This window comes from Plectropomus leopardus, chromosome 12, assembly GCF_008729295.1.
Source record: "Plectropomus leopardus isolate mb chromosome 12, YSFRI_Pleo_2.0, whole genome shotgun sequence".
Classification (NCBI taxonomy): domain Eukaryota; kingdom Metazoa; phylum Chordata; class Actinopteri; order Perciformes; family Serranidae; genus Plectropomus; species Plectropomus leopardus.
This window is the reverse complement of record NC_056474.1, coordinates 2266962-2286713: the sequence shown is the minus strand read 5'-3', so window position 1 is coordinate 2286713 and position 19752 is coordinate 2266962. Positions and strand designations below refer to the sequence as shown.

Here is a 19752-nt window from a genome sequence, read left to right as displayed (position 1 = left end):
ATTGATGAGACAAATACTGGCTGAGAACACGTATTCGTTCATTCATTCATTTATGTATACATCAAAGTACATAATGAGACAGTTGCAGTGCTACAATAAGGCATTTCGGACTAATTAAATCATGATTTTAAACTGTGCAGAGCCTGGAAGCTGGGCTCATGTCTGAAGTCGATAAAAAGTAACTGGGACTTTAAATCAGTGACTGATTCAACCAAAATATCTATTTTCTAGTAAAGTCAGTGAACAAACTATAAACCTAAGGACTTCTCTTCTCAGTCGCCCTCTTCGTTCTCCAGGAAATCCATCAACGTGCTCGCGTCCACCGCAACGATTAAGTACTCCACTCCATCTGCACCCTGGAGGATCATGGGAATAGATATTATCAGTGAGGAGATACTAGAGCAGTGATACTCAACTTATGGCCCGCGGGCCAAATCTGGCCCCCGGTATGGTGCCGGTTTTTCTAATTCGCAATAAAAATAGTGATCACACCAGGAAAAGTTTTTGTAGTTTTGGTATACAGAAGGTGCCAAAGTGAACAAAACAGCATCAAACAGAGTTTTTCTATCAAAAAATAGTGGCAGTGGAGGATCCCCAGCATCCCTGCCAGAGGTCCGAGCTAAACCCCTACTGCCCTAAAATCCTAGAAACACCCTAAAATCCAACAAATGTCCAAAACTCCTGGAAACATCTTAATATCTGAGAGACGTCCTAAAATCAGAGAATCACCTGCAATCCTAGAAATGTCCTAAAATTTAAAAAACATCTAAAATCTGAGAAATTTTGTAAAATCCTAAAAACGTCCAAAAATCTAAGAAATGTCCTACATACTAGAAATGTCCTGAAATCCAAAAAACAAACTGAAATCCTAAAAATGTCCCAAAATACTTTAAATATCTAAATATCTAAGAGACGTCCTAAAATCCTCGAGACGCCCTGAAATCCTGGAAATGTTCTAAAATCCCAGAAATTTCCTAAAATCTTAGAAACGTCCAAAAATCCACGAAACATCCACAAATCTGAGAAACGTCCAGAAATCCATGAAACAACCTTAAAACCCTAGAAATGTCCTAAAATTCCAGAAATGTACTAAAATCTGAGAAACGTCCTGAAATCCCAGAAACAGTCTAAATCCAAGAAATGTCTTAAAATACGAGAAATTTCCTGAAATCCTACAATCGTCCTAAAATCTCAGAAATATGCGAGGAACATCCTAAAGAGGTAGAAACCTGTGGGGCTGCTGTGACGGGCCCCTGACCGCCAGTCATTTTGCAGAAGTGGCCCTCAGGTGAAGCCAGCTGAGTGTCTTTGCTTTAGAGGCTGCAGAGTTTTGCAGTAAATGAGGATGAATGAGGGAAAGTGAAACAGGACTTCACCTTTCGTGTTCGAATCAGTTTGTGATCTCTGAACTCCGTCAGCTGAGTCCTCAGCGTGAGGTCGGAGTTCACCAGGAACGCCTCTCGACAGCGCTGGTAGAAATCCTGGAATGACAGTCCTGCACACAGAGTGATAAAAAAACATTACAGTCACACAGAAACACATTTTAGTATAAATCTGGACAGCACTTTGAAGTTTTGAGTGTGCACCTGTGTATGAAGGGTTGTCTTTGTTTTCCAGCTGGAATTTCACCAAAAGTTTGAAAATTCCTCTGAAAAAAGAACGGACACAAAATCATGAAGCAATTAATTCATCACTTAAATGTGCATTATGTGATTTTCTGCTGTTACGGGTCTCTAAATCAAGACAGCAACAAAAGACGGAGCGATACCATCATCACTGCAGCCACTTCTCTTTAGGGTTTATTGTTCAGATGTGGAGCCGAATTATCTGCAGAGGTCTCTTCCTCTCCAAAACACTCTGATCAGGTGATTTCAACCAGTAAAAACGCTAATAAAATCAGTTTTATGTATAAAATTTTTAAGCTGACAACAGCTGACTCATTGTGGAGGGGCTGCTAGCCCAGTGACTACCAATGTGTTTCTGACAACATGAGATCAAGACATCTGATGACTAAAACAATATAAAAATCTTTAAAAATTACATGAGTGTAAGAAAAAGTGGCTTTAAACGGGACAAAAAATACATTTCAGTCAGTTTCTGGTAAACAACACAAAAGGTAAAGTAAGTATCTATCCATCTATTAATATATTATATATTTGAATGCACAAGGGTCACTACCGAGCAGCTACAGAATGATATTAAAGCAAACAATATATGTATATATACATTTATTATTAGAGGTGCTCTTGGCTCTGAATATAATAATTATATCACGGTGTGTGTGTGTGTGTGTGTGTGTTACCTCGCATTCGGTGTCAAGCTGCGCAGCACATGCGTGAGGGAGGACAGAGCGAGAGCGCCAGTCTGCTGCACGAGGAGCGAGTTTTCGTACGACGTTTCCTCCGCGTAGTGCTGGAAGGTCACACACTCCCACCACAGCCAGTTAAACTGGCTCTGCTTAAACTGGTCCCACACTGGAGACACAGGAGGAAGACTCAGCTGCAAAAAGACATTTATATGTAACGAACACGGCGGCACGCACACTTACAAACACCCACCCAGTGGAGCGTTGATGTGGTCTAAAGAAGCCACCAAGTGCAGGTTGGGCAGGGCGGCCAGCTGCCCCAGTGCACTCTGGGTCTTCTCTCCTCGCAGCATCGGCCCGTCGATATTATGGATCAGCAGGTAGACGTGGAGATCTGGGCCTGTGAGGACATGCTTCTGTTAAAGACAGAAATCAAACACAAGCTGAGGACAGGAAGGACCGACAGACACACTCACTGTCTTTGAGGGTCTGAGCGATGTACTGGATCTGGTCTGAGGGGGTCCGGAAACTTCCCTGGTGATCCAGAACCTCACAAGTCAGAGCATTTAAGATCTGCAATAAAAGCAAAATACGATAAGAATAAAAGAAAAAAAAATCTACATTTATCAGTATTTCTTAAGCTCCTTTAGACCAAAGGCTGCCAAATAACCGAAACCACCAACGAGTTTGTCTGAGATCAGCGTTAATCCCGCTGATCTCCATCACACCAGGATATTTTGAAGATATTTATTGAATCCAAAATCACCTGCAGTGCACCTGGTTCAACTGGCTGGATGAGGTGGGATGTGGGAGAAAGTAGAGAATAATTTCCCTCCCGAGTCGGCACTTAACTTTCTAATTATATTATATTAATAATAATAATAATCATTTAAATTGCTGTAATAATTGCTATAATAATAACAGGGTGAAAAGTGCACGGCTACAATAATGGTAACATATATAACATACAATCACAATAGACATAAAAATAATAAATGTAATTTATGATGGCATGTAATGTTACACAAATACTGCAGTTTCTGTACGTGGCGATAACAGTCATATGTGTGTATATGAACCGTGGAGGCGTGACTAATAAAAGCAGATAGATTCGTTTTGTATACTGACCGATTTCAGAGTGATGGACGGGAAGAATCCGTTGATCACGAGGTGAACTTCCTCAGCCAAGTGAGACTCGCGGAAATCCTCCAGCAGAGATTTTTTGCTGCCAAGACCGTAGACCAGCACGCTGAATCCCAACCTGCGAACACACACACACACACACACACACACACACACACACACACACACACACACACACAGTCTCTATATAAAGACAAACAACATAACAGCTCCCCCAAACTGACGCTTCTCTCTCTGGATCGCCCCCTGGTGTCTGTCTGCGGTATAGGTCATAAAGCCCGCCCCTCCATGTTAGTGAATGGGACAAACTAAAAACTCAGAGTATATGCCAAACAATTTTTTTCCAAAAATTGTTTCTGTCACTGAAGGTAGTTCTCATCAGCCTGATGTTTGTTAAAGTGTTTGTTTTTATTATGAGTTTGGTTTTAATGAGTTATTCAATAATACAAAAAGGGGATTTTGTGCAATGATTGACAGCTTTGACAGCCAATTCATGCCCTTGCATGAATTAAAGATCGTCCATCTTTATTTACAGTCTATGATCTCGCACCACATTTCAAACATCACAAAAGAAAAACGGATTAAAGAGCAGACTCACTGCAGCTGTAACATCCATTTGCTAAAGTGCTTTGTGTGTTTGTTGTGGAGCTGCTGGATCTCCTCTGAGCAGCAGGAAGGTTTTCCTTCCAGAAGCTGGACCAGCGTCTCCTGCAAACACGAAATCAAGATTCAGTAACACAGAAACACAGTTCATTCATTACATGTACGACCCTGGCTGTTTTGTACCGACCCTGTCCAGTTTCGGGGTGTGTAGACGCTCCAGCGTGCGGTCAGACGTCAACACCTTTGAGCTGCCATGAGCTTCGAAATACTCCTCGACCATACTGGGCTGACTGCGGGCTTCGGAGACGCTCTTGCTTCTCTTGGCGGGAGTCTTGTAGAGAGCTGAGCCTCGACTGGGCGTTTTGGGAGTCTTCAAGTTCTCCTTGTCCTCTTTCTTTACTTTCTGCTCTTCTTCCATCCCATCTTCATCCTCCTCCTCGCCGGAGTCAGACGGCGACAGATCGCTGTCGCTGTCAGACCGCATGCTCGGAGCTGAGAGAATCAAACAGCTTAAATCAACTTTTATGTATCTTAAAGGAACATTTCACACACAAAATGACCTTCTGTTAGGTTTGGGTGTAACTACGAGATATCGTTCAACACAACATTGGTTTCCACGACAACTGTTCTAATCAGAATCAGCTTTATTGGCCAAGTATACTCACACAAACAAGAAATTTGACTTCAGTTAGCTTTGCTCACAATGTCCAGGAATTAAGTGTTAAATATAAAAAGAAAATAAAAACAGAAAAATATAGTTTTAAATTTTACATATGTACAAGCCCTAACTTTAAGTTAGTCCACGTGTTCACGATAACGGAGCAATATTTTATGAATTTTGCACTATATTCTCATTCTTTTACTTCTTCTTGCTTTTTCTGTGTTTCCCTGCATTGTTGTAACATATCAAAATAAAAAAGTAACAATGTGCTTTAGATGCTGGACGTAATAACCCACGTACGTTCAGCTCATGCTGTCTTCACACCATAGAGACAACGTCATTATCGCCAAGTCGCCGTTCAGTTTCAGAGAGAAAGGTGTTCGCACTCGTTCGCAAAAATCCCTGCAAATGTTTTGCCGATTCTTTGGGTTTAATCCAAAGGAAAAAGAAAAGAAGAGAACGTGATCAAAGCGATCTGTCAGCTGTGCAACAAACAAACCGGGACTGAGGATGGAAACGCCACAAGTCTGCGCAACCATCTCAAAATCCCCTTTCTCTTGCACGCCGCCACGGTGAACGCAAACCCTTCGTTCATCGTGGCGGCGTGCAAGAAAAACAAAGTTTTCTGCACGAATTCACCGTAACACAGGCCGAGTAACTGATATACAAATAATCACACTGTGGGTGAAATATTACTTTAAATACTCCAACAATAAAACAGTCTACTTTTATTGTGATGGATGTTTACAAGCGTTAGTGATTATTTATTAGGTTACTATTTATTTTTTCCTTCCTTTTATTTCTGTAAATAATAAAAATTGCAGATATTTGTTGTGAGATGTGTGGATGTCTGTATATATGTTTAATCAGTTAGAGTATAGCTTTAAATAAATAAAGAAGCTGGTTAATTAAAATTCAGTGACTTACTTCTGATTTCTTTTCGAATATGTAAACCAAGTCTTTATTTTGTTTTATGTTTTTTATTGTCTGTAAATATTACTTTTTTTGTCTGTCTGCTTGTTTGTATGATCATTTCTCTCTTTTCTTTATTGTTTGAGATAAATCAAATAAAAAAATCAGGGTACACTCACTCGTTATTCTCTTCCTGAGCCTGTGGGGTGTTGTGGAGACAAACTGAACCTTTTTGTTCTGTCAAAAAAAAAAAAAAAAACAGGTAACACTGATTTAAAAAAAAACATCCCACACACCTCGAGTTGCTGAAAAATGTCATGAATATGAGAAATCGAGTAAACAAATGAGTTCAGGTCTCACCCTCTGTGGTGTCCTGCTGTCCCCTCTGTGGGCTGGTCAGGGAGAGACAAAAATGGATTTAATTGTTTGCTTCATGAAGAAAAGACCGAAAAAAGAAAGAAATAAAGAAACTCTGCTGAACTCACCGCGGCTTGATCTGGTGGGAGTCGAGGGTTCAGCGTTGGGGGTCGCGCTAAAGGTCACGCTTTTCCCGGGAGTCCGAGCCAACTCGCTCGCTTTTTGCAAAAAAAAGACAAAACAAAATAAGTTAATAACCATCTTATAAATGCAGCTGATGTCAGAAAATCCCAAAAAGGTTTGTGTTTGTGTTTGTGCGTTTAAAGGAGAACGGAGGCTCACCGGTCTGAGCCATGCTGTGTCCACGTTTGGCTTTCTGAAAGGTGAAAATGGAGGATCCAGCCACTCTGTACATACCCTCCTCGTCTTCTGTAAAAACAACAAAATGACGCAGCTGAGATGTAACTCGGGACGTCACGAGGACTGATACGCTGCCGCAAAGTCGACGCCAAAATACGGTACCCAACAGACGATAGCAGACATGTTCAAAGTCCAGCCGGGGACAAATGTGACTTTGTTTTAAACAGCCTTCGATTTGTCTTTCAAAATATACTAAAAGATTTGCATATTATTGGTTAGTAGAGCCCGACTGAGATGGGATTTTGGAGACTGACTTTAAAAAATTCACCGATAACTGATACGGCGACTGATATATTGAATTTTATAGCTGGAATGAAAACAGATCATTTCGATGTGGTTTGTGCTCTGATTTTGCAGCGATATGACATGCAACATTACTCAGAAGGCAGCTTTTTAAACAAACATTTACTCTTTTTATTTAACAATTAACTTAATAAACATTACACACAAACAAAAATAAAGAATAAATCAGAATAAAATACACATCAGTGCTGTTTGATCTTTGCTGACCATTTACATAAAGATAAATACAATAGAATAAATAGCTAAATAAGCATCAGTACAGTTCAGTATCAGTCAATTACTGATCATTTCTGAACCACCCAAGCATCATTTTCTGAATTATATGCTCTGTAAAAATGTTTTCTTATCGGCGAATAACGGACAAAACAAGATTTGTAGGAGCTGACCTGGAAATTCAAAGATTAAACGAAAAATATACAATCTTGCCAAAACGTATACCATATGTGTGAACCCGGCCAAAATGATCAAAACATGAGAATGAAAATGTTCAAACTGCACTAAACCATCCCTCAGGGTTTAACTTGGTAATAAACTGAGTTTGTACTAAACGGCAGCTGCGTTTTGTTTGTGTTATTTAGCAGCAGAGTGAATAAAGATTTAATAAAAATACAGACAAAAATAGAGCTGAAAAAACTGACCGGTAGATTATGGGTTAGGTATTCAGGAATAACAGTTGCTTCACTCACCTTCTGCGTTGTCTGCTCCCAAAGCTTGGACATAATCCTGCTGGTCAAGGACTCCGTTTTCGTCCCCATCATGTTCTGCGTCCTCTTTGACACGTCGTCCAGCTGGACTCTTAAACTTTACCATCTTCTGAACAGCTCCACTGCTGCTCTGCACATCTTTAAATTCATACACAGACAGACACAACAGTTAGCGGAGGAAATACTCGTGTCCTTTACTACAAAAAAGTACTGATACCACAACAGGAAAATTCTCCACTACAAGTAATAATAATAATAATTTATGTTCTTATTATTATGTAGCACCTTTAAAAACATTTACAAATCAAGCGAAGCAGAGGCAATAAACAGACCATATAACAGAAGCCAAACAAGAGATCGCTTTGTATTTTTTTGTTTTACTTTCTCGTTCACTTGTTTTTTGTTTTGTTATTGTTTTTGTTTGTCTGGGTTTTTGGGGCAATTTTTTCAGGTAATTTTCTTGTATTTTTTTACATATTTCTTGCTAACCTCTGGGTCATTTCTGCTTTTGTTACTCATTACTTTCCCATGTTTTCAAATAAAATAAAGTTAATTTGATCTCAAGATTCTCGAGATTCCTTTGTCATTTTTATGCTTCAGATAAAAATGAAATTGTGTTTCACACATCCACCACCTAATAATTCAGTGCAAGACCATAAAAACTGTGAAAATAAGATCATTAATAAATGAGCTAAAATGATGCTAAAATAAATAATTTCATCATATTTCCATCTGTGTGGGCCTGTCCCAAATATAAGCCAGCTGAGTTCACTGATTTAAGCAAATAATAGCCCGGGCTATTAATTGAAATTTTAAGGAAGTTGATAATATGTAAATAATTTTGCAGATTAAAAAAGGACTAATACTATAAATACGTTTCTAAAATATAATAAAAATAAAATTAAAAAATTTTTTAAAAAAAAGAAAAGAAAAAATTATTTGACATGCCTCCCCTTTTTCGCACCCCCCCCCCCCCCCTCCCATAAATACCGAACAGTCCCTAAGCAGAAGTGAAGTAATGGTTTTTACCCTCCAGTTTGTCCACGATGTGCTCCAGAGCATCTCCATCCCCGACAAACTTCACCTCCAGCACACTCATCCTCACTGAAACACAAAATCATATCCACATAGTCTCTGAAACACAACACTGAAAGACTCAGCTTCTCTCGTGTATGGACTTCACAGCTTTAATGCAGTTTTGTCTCTGTCCTCTGTCCCTCTGAGGACAGTCGGAAACAGCAGTCAGCGGCACATTAACGTCAAAAAAGAAAAGCGGAACACTGACGTTAACTAACGTGTCCAAACTACGGAAACGTACCGGTTAACGAGTCCGTATATTTCGGTGAAAATGTAAACAAATCTTTTATAAACTGAGAGCTGCGCTGTGGGCTCGTGTGACAACTTTCCGCGCCATCCTGCTGGATTTTTTAAACCACGTGACAGGTGAAAAGTCACGCGCTGGCCAATCAGAGCGTTATTTGCGATGAAAACTACATTTCCCATGATGCACTTTGCACGACGCTTCCCAATCCAATATATATATCTATATTTTATTGATCATTTTTCAAGATAAACAGTACACTGGAAAAGAGTAAAGTATATTTAACAAAAAACAGAAACATGATTATTTTAGTCGTGAGTCTGAAACGATTTTAAATATACATACAAGAAAAATAAAAACAAAAGGAAAACAAACAAACATAAAATAGATACAACAGAAAACAAAACAAAAATCCAGATAACATTACATTGTACTAGGGAGAAATAAACCAAAAATACATACAGCTTATTTGTTTTAATTAACCCTAACAAAGCATTGAGCGTTTTAAAAAAATCCAAAACCATTTGCCATAAAAGAATAAAAAATAATGAGATAAATGATAGTTGATAATAATTATGTTAAAAGTGTCATTATATGTTACTGTTGTAGTTAAAGTGGGTTTTTTTTTCACGTATTCATTATGACATCTATTATAGAAATGTGCATAAAACGTTTGGATCGGGTTAATTAAATTCCTCTTATATTTTCTCTTAATTTTTAGGTAAGAGAAAATTTAAGAGAAGTAAACTCCAGATGCACCAAACGTTCTTAACCATACAATTTTGCTCCCACCAAAATAATGAAGGTATACTGTTAAATAAACTTAAACAAAGTAAATGTGATTTCAGAGAAATGTTTTTAAGTATTAAAAGTAAACTGCACATGCAAAAATGTTTTAATACATTTAATAAATCCAAAATATTTTTTTAAAAATTAAAAGGCAAAGCAGCAAGTCCTCATACACATAGTTTATATGAAAAGCTGGAATCATGAGATGTTTTTTTTTTTCATAAAAAATGACTATTTCGACCGGTTTAAAGATTACAAAAATAGTTGCCAATTAATTTTCTAAAAAAGTGACTAAAAGTTTCAGCTAGACTTAAATATTTCTGTACACAAAAATCTTAATTTGTAAAGGAGTTATATAATAATAGTACTGGAAGTAAAACATGCAATATTTCGGGAGCAGAAGTGGCATGAGATCAAAATACTTAAGTAAATGAATAAATGTACTAAGTTACATTCCAGCACTACTCAGCAAATGGACACACAGTAACTGAAATTACAGTAATTTGGATTAATGCACCAAGTATAGAAGTATTTCTGCCCTGAACTTTAATGATTCATTTATCATAATTACTCTGAAACATTATCTTAATTTGAATAAATGATATTCATGCATTCTTTAAATATTCCTCTAATGTGAAACTTATTTTTTCTTACGCAGAAAGATGTTTTTCTCTTATCTTGGTCTGAGCGCTCTTGACCACTCCTAAAATTTTTTTACCTAAGCAGAAATAATAAAACACTGGTGAATCCCAAAAATTAATAGGTACTAACAAAATAAAAACAAACTGGATACGAGCAAAATTAAGAGAAAATGTGTTCCTATATCGTTTCTTGCATGATGCAGACACAACACGTTAAGAAAGCTTTTTTTATTTAATCATTTAAAAGAATAGATGCGTATTTTTTCTATATTTTCCACAATGTTGCTTCAGATTTTTTTAAAAATTGGGAATAAGTCTACAAAAAGTCCATAATCTGCGGTTTTGAAAAACCTTTACACTGATACGTTTGGAATGAAGTACAGGTGACACGAGCAGCTCCAGGAAACGCTCCTGCTATCCTAACACGGCGAGCAGCCGGCGAGCTGCTCACCAGCCACGTGTCGGCGTCCACTTCCCCAGCAGGTGGCCCTCAGAGTGCACATGGTACACGGGATGCATCGCTGCAGCTGCACACGACTGTAAAAACGAACAGAAAAACGATGAAATAAGACGAGAAATAGAAGCAGCACAGAATTAATCTCTGCAGCACCAACAAATGTGATAACATAAACGTGACACAAATCTGCAGCTTTTAATCTAATAATCCCAGAAATATAACACATTTCTCAAATGCATTAAAGCAGTCGCCTACACGAAATAACCTGCAAATGTCCAGAGAAGACATCTATACGACATCCAGAAAAGACATCTATGCAACATCCAGAAAAGACATCTATACAATGTCCAGAAAAGACATCTATACAACGTCCAGAAAAGACACCTATACAACGTCCAGAAAAGACATCTTTACACCCAGAAAAGACATCTATACAACGTCCAGAAAAGACATCTTTACGCCCAGAAAAGACATCTATATGTTGTCCAGAAAAGACATATTTACATCGTGCAGAAAAGACATCTATACGATGTCTAGAAAAGACATCTATATTACGTCCAGAAAAGACATCTTAACGTCGTCCAGAAAATACATCTAAACTACGTCCAGAAAAGACATATTTACGTTGTCCAGAAAAGTAATTTATACAACGTCCAGAAGAGACATCTATATGACGTCCATAAGACACATCAATACGTTGTCCAGAAAAGACATCTATACTCTGCCAATGGATGTCTGTTGTGGACATTTGCAGGAAATTTCATATTATGTTTGTAGAATCCAACTGCTACAACGTTTGTGGGATTATTACATTAAAAGCTGCAGATTTGTGGTACCTTTGTGGTTTATTACGTTTGTGGTTTATTACGTTTGCGGGTGTCACAGTGCTCCACATTTATCTGGACTCACGTGGTAGGGGATGAGTGTGAGCAGAGAGCCCAGCGGGTATTTACTGTAGTCCAGCGGTCCTGAGAGGGGCTCCACTCTGCCGTGCTCCTGGGTCATCGACAACAACCTGAAGCGAAACGTATTTATCAGATCTTCAGTCACTCTGACGTTCAGCACTGAGAGTAGAGCAGAGAGCAGAGAGCTTTACTTGAGGTTTGGGTGTCCTTCAATCACAGCGGATCCAGAGGGAAGTTTTCCAGCTCCGTCCAGACTGAGAGCAGAAACGAGTTTAAAGACAACGTGAAAACAATAAAGAGCTGCAAAGATGATATAAAAACATCAACAGTGTAGTACTTAGTTTAAAAAAAGTGGTATTTGCTCTAGTTGGTGAGCAGCTCAAATGGGTTTCAATGGTTTTTTTGTTTTTTTACACTTAACAGTACGAATGAAACAATTCAGTTTCCACCAAGTATTTTAGATTAACTGCAGGAGCTGAGCTGGTAATTCCAAGATTAAACCAAAATACATAATCTCGCCAAAATTATTAAAAGAATGAAGAATGAAAAGCGCGTAAAAATGCACCAAACAGCCAATAAGGATTAATAATCTTCTTTAAGTAGCTAAAGCTATTAAATAAATGTATTGTGGTAAATAACATTATTTTTGCCACTAAATGTAGCAGAGTATTAGCAAAAAGTTGCATAAAATGGAAACACTCAAGTAAATACCAGCTACCTCAAAAGTCCACTTAAGCACAGTCCTTGAACAAAATGTGCAAACACCTTAAACATTTGTTTGGCACAGAGCTTATTTTCTGTGATAATCCAAAAATCCCGTAGGCTTTTTGACAAGGGAACAAGGGTGAAGCTGACTTCCAGGTTGGCTTAGGAAAACAGAAAACGTCATCCCCACAACCCTTAAATAAACACGAAGGTACCTGAGTCCAGCCCATCCACAGTCGATCAGGAGCTGGTTCCTGTGAGGACAGTGTCCGATGACTCTCGTCAAAACCCTCACAGCCACGTCCTCCAGACTGCATGAGCCAATCACAGACTGCTGCACGTCTACAAGACAGCAGACGAAACAGCAGCATCATCACCGCTGAATGTGAGACTCTTTCAATACACAAACTTCAATCAGCAAACACCATTAACAAACTAGTGCACTGATACAAATGCAGAGTCACATACACACCGTAGAAGACGTAGTTTCCAGGATGCACCTCGCTGAGCCGCGCCATGTCTTTAACTGGGTGACTACAGGAAGGGGTGGAGCCGATGCTGGACTTACAGGTGATGCCAGCAGCCTTCAGTCTGAAAACAAACCCAGAGAAGTCTGTGGTGAGTCCATCTAGACAGCAGTTCACGAGAAATAAATGTAACGTTTTATTTACTTAAAGCTGCATTAACTCAATTTTAGGCCACCTGGGTGCAGTAAAACAAGCTGCAAACAGTGGACGTTTGTGTCAAATTTGAGAAGAATTCCCTCATGGTCTTCTTGGGATATCATCTTCACGAAAATGAGACGAATGTTAAGTCACAGTGACCACTGACCACGAAGAATAATCAGTTCAATCCTGAGTCCAAAAGAACGTTTTTTGCACATTTGAAGAAATGCCCTCAAGGTTTTCTTAGATTTAGTGTTCACAAGATTGAGACAGAAGAGGTCACAGTGACCTTGACTTTTGACTTTCAATCACCAAAATTACATCAATTCATCACTAAGTGCATATGGACGTTTGTGCCAAATTTGGAGAAATTCCTTTAAAGCTTTCCTGAGATATCACGTTTATAAGAATGAGATGGATACAAGATCATAGCGACCTCTAACCACCACTTCATTATAAAGTCCAAGTGAATGTTTTTGCCAAATTTGAAGAAGGTTCTTTTGAGAAAACAAGTTAACAAGAATGAGAAGGATGCAACGTCACAATGACCTTTACCTCGGACGTTTTAACTAAATTTAAAGAAACTCTCTTAAGGTTCTCTTGAGATATTGTGTTCACAAGAATGACATGGATGCAAGGTCACATTGGCATTGACCTTCGACAACCAAATTATAATTATTTCATTCAAGGGTCCAGGTGAGCGTTTGTGCCAAATTAAAAAAATTCACTCAAGAGTCTATTGAGATTACAAAACGAGAATGAGAAGGATGCAAGGTGACATGGTGACTTTGATCTTTGACCACCAAAATCTTACCAGTTCGTCTATGAGTCCAAGTGAACGTTTGTGCCAAATTTAAAGAAATTCTCTTATGGTTTTCTTAAGATATCATGTTTACGAGATTGAGACAGAAGAGGTCACAGTGACCTTGACTTTTGACAACCAAAACCAAATCAGTTCATTATTGAGTCCAAGTGGACATTTGCGCCAAATTTAGAGAAATTCCCTCAGAGTTTTCTTGAGATATCACATTTATAAGAATGAAAAAGATGCAAGATCATAGTGACAATGACCTCTGACCACCAGAATATAATTAGTTCATCACTGAATCCAAAGGACGTTTGTGCAAAATTGAAAGACATTTTGTCATGGTTTACCAGAATGAGAAAGAAGAGGTCATGAAAATAAATTCTTATACTCATTGAGTCCAAGTAGACATTTGTGCCAAATTTGAAGAAATTCCTTCACTGCATTTTTGAGATATTGCAATCACGAGTACATATATACATATGTATGGATGGACAGACAAAAATAAATTAATTGTGCCGGAGAAAATGTTGCACGTATGTTGCATAATTCTCTTTGCCCCTGGTGGTCTTATTTTTTTGGCGTACTTTTCCATGAACTGCAGGGTGAAGTCGGTGGTTTCCTTGGCGACGGCCTGTATCTGCTCCACTCCTCTGCAGTTGTAGCTGTTCCCACAGTGAGCGTACACTCCTGTCAGCTCCACGCCCTCCGTCCCGGCGACGGCCTGAGCTAATCGGAGCGCCCCAGGCTCTGAGTGCGGGACCCCGGCTAAAAGAGCAAAACAGAAGATCGGCAGTCACATGTCGTCCACAGCTCAGCCGCCGCCGATGATGAGCTGCGTGTTTACCTCGCCCGTTGCCACAGTCGAGCTTGAGCCAGACGTGCCAGAGCCGACCGTCCCTGAGCGGTCTCTTTTTGAGCTGCTCCAGAGCGTCAGGATGATCTAATAAAACCTGGAAGAGATCCAGCCGCTCTGACAGAGCTGCACAGCGCTCAACCTACAAACACAAACACACAGGTTAGCGTCACTGGTATTTCGATAATATTTGAGAGAGGACACCAAAGAAATACTTTTAGTTGTTTTATTGCTTCAATCATTATTTGTGTTTTACCTCGAAAACCATGTGTCTGAATTAATTTGTCCTAAATTCACCCCTGAGAAATTAAAATGTGAAATTTCTTTGTTTACAATTTTGAAAAGCTGAATTTGATTTTTTTCAGTGTTGACTAATAAAAATCTAATTTTTAAAATGAAAAATAAAAAATAGTTTGAGCTAAAATTTGAGTGGTAAAATTTAGATCTAAAAATTCAAGTTGGATCATGTGACTAACAGGTTATGCTCTGAGAGGCAGGAAGTTTTGTGCATTCAGGCTTTATTTTGTTGCACCGTTGTTGCCATTTGAAAATTCTCAATTTTGCGACACTTAAGAGGTTTTTTTTTTTCAAAAGGCAAAAAAAGACTTACAGACTCACCGTCTGATGGAGAGCTGTGTTGCTCAAATAGTCACTACGACTTTTGTGCAAGTTTTCTTTAAATTTTTTTAAATTCTATTTATGACAACACACAAGATCTACCATGTTACCAACACATCACAAACCATCAATGTGCCACAAAATGAGTAAAAAATAAATTATTAAAAAAAAAGTAAAAAAAACAAAAACAAAAACTGAACAAATAAAACCAACCAAACAAAAAAAGCTATTTTTTTTGCCTTTTGACTATTTACTCACCTTTGGTTCAGCACCTGCTCCATGTTTGAGCTGGATGTGCGTGCATTTTTTTGCTTTCATTTTTTAATGTTGTCATCTTTTCAGTATAATAATATGATGCTACACAATCAAGACGGTCAAATATAGAACTGGTGTTTTTAGTGTGTGAGTTAAGAGGACCTTATCGAAGGGAAGAGAGTATGCGTAGAGGATGTCATCATATCCGTGGTCGGCATAGAAACAGGCCTCTGCCAGCGTGGAAACCACGATAGACCTCCGTGACCCGCCCGTCATTATGTCTCCACACTCACTGGACATCAACACGAAAACACACCACGCATCAGAGACATGGACATTAGACAGATTGTATGAATGTAATAGGTGTGTAGGTGTGTGTGTGTGTGTGTGTGTGTGTGTGTGTGCGTGCATGTGTTCATACAGGGTTTTGTGGGTCTTCATGTGCGGCCGAAGCTGGACCCCCAAATTCTGACAGCGTTCGATCATCTTCTGGGCATTTCTCTTCACTTTGTCCACATCCACCACCAGAGCAGGGGTACACAGGGCGGAGAGGGGCTCTCCCTCCATACTGGAAACACTGGGATACACACACACACACACACACACACACACACACACTTCTCATGCAATTAAATTCTCGTGCATGACTGGCTTCAGCTCAGTGACTCTTTTCTCATGATAACAAACATACAGTCAGTGGTGGAAGAAGCTCAGTACATTTACTGAAAAATATGAACTATCCCTTTAAAATATAATCTTTAGGGAGCTTTCCCAAGCAGACAACAGATTTTTTAAGCCGTGAAATAAGATAAGATAAGATACAGGATAAATAAAGCAAAAAAACCTCAACATTAACAGTATAAACAAGACACAAAACAGTTAAAAAAATGCTTACACCAGTGGCACATGGATAATTGCACATTGTGATAAATTGCACGTTATAATAATAAAAGGGCATGTTGTGATAACGAAATTGCACAGGTCATCAAATACTAATTTGTAACATTAAACTACTTTACTCAGAGTTCAGACAAGATAAATAAATCGATACAGCATGATACTATTATATTTTTGCATGCGTGCAGCGATGCACTTACACCTGTGTTGTTTTTATTTTTTTCATTCAATAAATTATTTATGTTAAAAATACAAATTCAATTTTTGGTAGCCTTATGGAAGATTTTTTTTCTCAGTCATATAGATAAAATTTACTGCAATAAAAATGACTAAACCCTTTGAAACCTGAGTAAACTGACTGGATTTCTTTCAAAAATTTGGATATAAGTCAATGAGCGACTTAGAAAGAAATGACCCAAAATTAAGCAAGAAATTAGTCAAAAGTTGCAAGAAAATACCCTTTATACATATATACTGTACAACCAGCACTGCTCTCACTGGACTTGTAATTGAAGTGCAAATTTTCACTGGTGCAGTTCCCTCCTTCTATATTTTTTAAACTGCACCTTGTGTTTTTTTTGTTATATTGCACCTTTTTAACACTTTTTTGCTATTTATATTGCTCTTTAGCTGCCTATCCTGAACACTCTCGGCTGCTGTAACAATCCAGATTTCCTCTCTGTGGGGTTAATAAAGGATTATCTTATTATGCATACATATGTACATACATATACATATATAGATACACACACACACATATATGTGTGTATATATATATATAGTTTTTGTTTTCTTCTCTTGTTATTTCTCTTTTACCATCACTATTCACGCTAATCAAACGCTGTCTATTGTGATTGAATGCAAAGGCTGTTCACCTGCACAAGACTCTGTCCTGAAACACCTTGTTTTTGTTAATAATCTTCTAAAATAGAGAGAAAAACAAAAAAAAAAACCCCAAATCCTCGCCGCTAAATGCCTCTCAGTCTCCTTAAATCTCGCCGCACGAATGAAAAGCTGCGTATTTACCGTAAAGTCACGGAGGTTAGGTTAAAAAAGCAAAGTAAAAGTGGTTAAATTTGAGATTTGGTGGCGATTTACCTTAAAACTCCTGAGAAAAGTCCCGAAGTGAAATCCTGAGAGTTTGAGCCATGAACGGCCCAAACCTGCGTCCGTCCTTATTTACCTCCGTCACGTGATCGCAGCCTTCCCAAACACGTGATACACATGAATTAACCCTTTAAAACCTGAAGCTTCATCATTTAACTTTAAAAACCTTTAAAACACGATATTAATTTGAAAACAGACATTCAGCAACTTGGCATAAAACTGCCAATTGCAAAAACTTATTATCCAATAAGAGAAATGCCTACAAATTACCTAAAATATATATAGAGAGAAAATCATTAGAACATTTTATATATATTAAAAAAAGGAAAATGACCAGAAGTTATATTTAAAAATACGTTATGATATATTTGAAATTAGGTTAAAGAAAAATGATATTTCCTATTCATGATACTTCACTTTTTTGTGCTAATTTTCACTTCTTTTTTTTTTTTTTCCTTTTTTACTTTTTACAAATATCTTGCTAATACTTGGGTCATTTCTCGTTGCTCATTGCAAGTACCAAAGTCTGTGCAGTTTGGCAGCACATCGTGTTTATGTGATGTGCAGACCTTTGAACTTTGAGCTGCTGACTACAGCAAAATGTATTTCAGTTTATTCACCCTTTGAAAATTATGCAGAATGGCTTTTTGTTTTAAAACCATGGAAAGCAAACAATGAACATTTTTAAATAATCCAAAAATGAGCAAGAAATTTCATAAAAGTCACCTGAAATTAGTCAAACAAAAAACACAAAAAAGTTAAAAATAAATAAATAAAAGAAAAGAAAAAAAACAAGAAACTACCTGAAAAATTACTAAAACAAAAATAAAATTTAAAATGTTTAAAAAAAAAAAAAAAAAAAAAAAACTCTGCTAAATCTAATGCTTACACCTATAAGTTATTTCACATTTTCTAATGGTTCTTTCTGGGTTTTTCATTTTAAGCTATTTTTTAGGTAATTTTCTTGACACTTTGTTTTTTGCAATTTGCAGATCAATTTGTGCCATATTGTCCTTTTTTCTCCATGTCGTGGATGTTTTCACAGCTAAGGTACAAATTTTGTTCGAACAATAAAGTTAAAAGGGGTTCCTTTGTATAAGCATCAGTAGAGGCAAACACAACAGGTGAACAAACATTTTTAAAAAAAATCATCCAATGACATAAATATTAGCATCAAAATATACTTAAAATACCAAAAGTATTAGTACTCATTTTACAGAATGGCATATCCAAATAAATACATATTTTATTATTGGCTCATTATTATTAAAGCAGTAAATCACTTTAGATGATGCAGGTGAATGTGGAGCTAAATTTTACTGCTTTATATACTGTTGGGTAGTTTAAAATCTATAATAATAAATCATATTTTATGAGTTGATTTGGCATTCTGAATTATATTTAATGTCAATTATACAAATCTGCAAGACATTTAATAACTAAAGCTGTCATGTGCAGTGAAAAGTAAACAGAATTACATAATGTGATAGATTAGTCTGAATATACTGTTGAATTTGTTGCTGGGTGTTTGTACAGCAGAGGGAGACAAACACACTGATTTCACCTCCATGTTATTGATAAAAAAAATGGGATTTGAGATAATTTGGGAGAAAATTACAATACAGTACAATAACAATTATTGATAATACATAATAAAAGGATAAAATGTAATATATATGTTTGTTTGTTTTCTTTACATCTTTTCATCAGTAAAATCTTTGCTGAGAGCCACTTCCTTCCTGTTAGTTATTTTAGCCTTTGAAGCTTGAGCAAATTGGCGTGATCAGACCTTTGTAAAAAAGTATAGGAAAATAATCCGTTTTCTCTGGCTTTTTAAAAATAAATTGAATCAAGCAACTGTAATGCAACTAACCCTTTAGAAACCAGAGCCAATTGTCTTGATTTCTGTCAAAAACATTGGAAGAAGGCAACGGACAATGAAAGAAGAAATTACCCAAAAATGATCAAGAAATTAGTAAAAAGTACAAAAAGAAGAAAAAGTGAAATGAACAAATAACCAAAAAACATAAACAACCAGAAAGTAAAAACAAACAAAAAGGCTAAAGAAGACTCAGAAAAAGTGCTTAAAATTATAATTCTGTAACATAATTTTAGACGAGTAATTATTACATTTTTCCCTATCTTTAAAAAAAATAAATAAATAATTTTAATTAATTTTTCTTGCAGTTCGTGGAGTATTTCTTACCAAGTTGTTCACTGCATTTTTGTCCCATGTTTTTGAAAGAAATCACACCAACTTGCTGTGTTCAAAGGTTTAAATATTTGGGAAAGTTATCCAAAAGCAGCACAAGTAAAGTGATGT

At 37.3% G+C, this 19752-nt stretch overlaps 2 protein-coding genes across 3 annotated transcripts; both read right to left on the bottom strand.

The window, feature by feature from the left end:
- Positions 1-33: 33 nt before the first annotated feature.
- orc2 (origin recognition complex, subunit 2) lies at positions 34-8821 on the bottom strand. The gene is made up of 16 exons (XM_042498126.1): positions 8727-8821; positions 8438-8512; positions 7391-7546; positions 6324-6410; positions 6110-6199; positions 5985-6016; positions 5804-5861; positions 4239-4543; positions 4047-4156; positions 3434-3566; positions 2782-2878; positions 2559-2705; positions 2303-2474; positions 1587-1648; positions 1377-1495; positions 34-356 (listed from the first exon to the last, which is right to left on the bottom strand). The coding sequence occupies exons 2-16, from the start codon at positions 8505-8507 to the stop codon at positions 273-275; spliced, it is 1722 nt and encodes a 573-aa protein (XP_042354060.1). The 5' UTR covers positions 8508-8512; positions 8727-8821; the 3' UTR covers positions 34-272.
- Positions 8822-10273: 1452 nt separating this feature from the next.
- On the bottom strand, positions 10274-17494 carry zgc:162816 (uncharacterized protein LOC571260 homolog). 2 transcript variants are annotated; one of them, XM_042498023.1, is made up of 10 exons: positions 17421-17494; positions 15847-16002; positions 15588-15717; positions 14544-14694; positions 14284-14464; positions 12699-12817; positions 12442-12568; positions 11713-11775; positions 11526-11631; positions 10274-10696 (listed from the first exon to the last, which is right to left on the bottom strand). In XM_042498023.1, the coding sequence occupies exons 2-10, from the start codon at positions 15990-15992 to the stop codon at positions 10607-10609; spliced, it is 1113 nt and encodes a 370-aa protein (XP_042353957.1). In that variant the 5' UTR covers positions 15993-16002; positions 17421-17494; the 3' UTR covers positions 10274-10606. The 2 variants fall into 2 exon arrangements, with proteins under 2 accessions (XP_042353957.1, XP_042353958.1); XM_042498024.1 differs by lacking the exon at positions 10274-10696 and having other exon boundaries at positions 11542-11631; positions 12695-12817.
- Positions 17495-19752: the final 2258 nt, after the last annotated feature.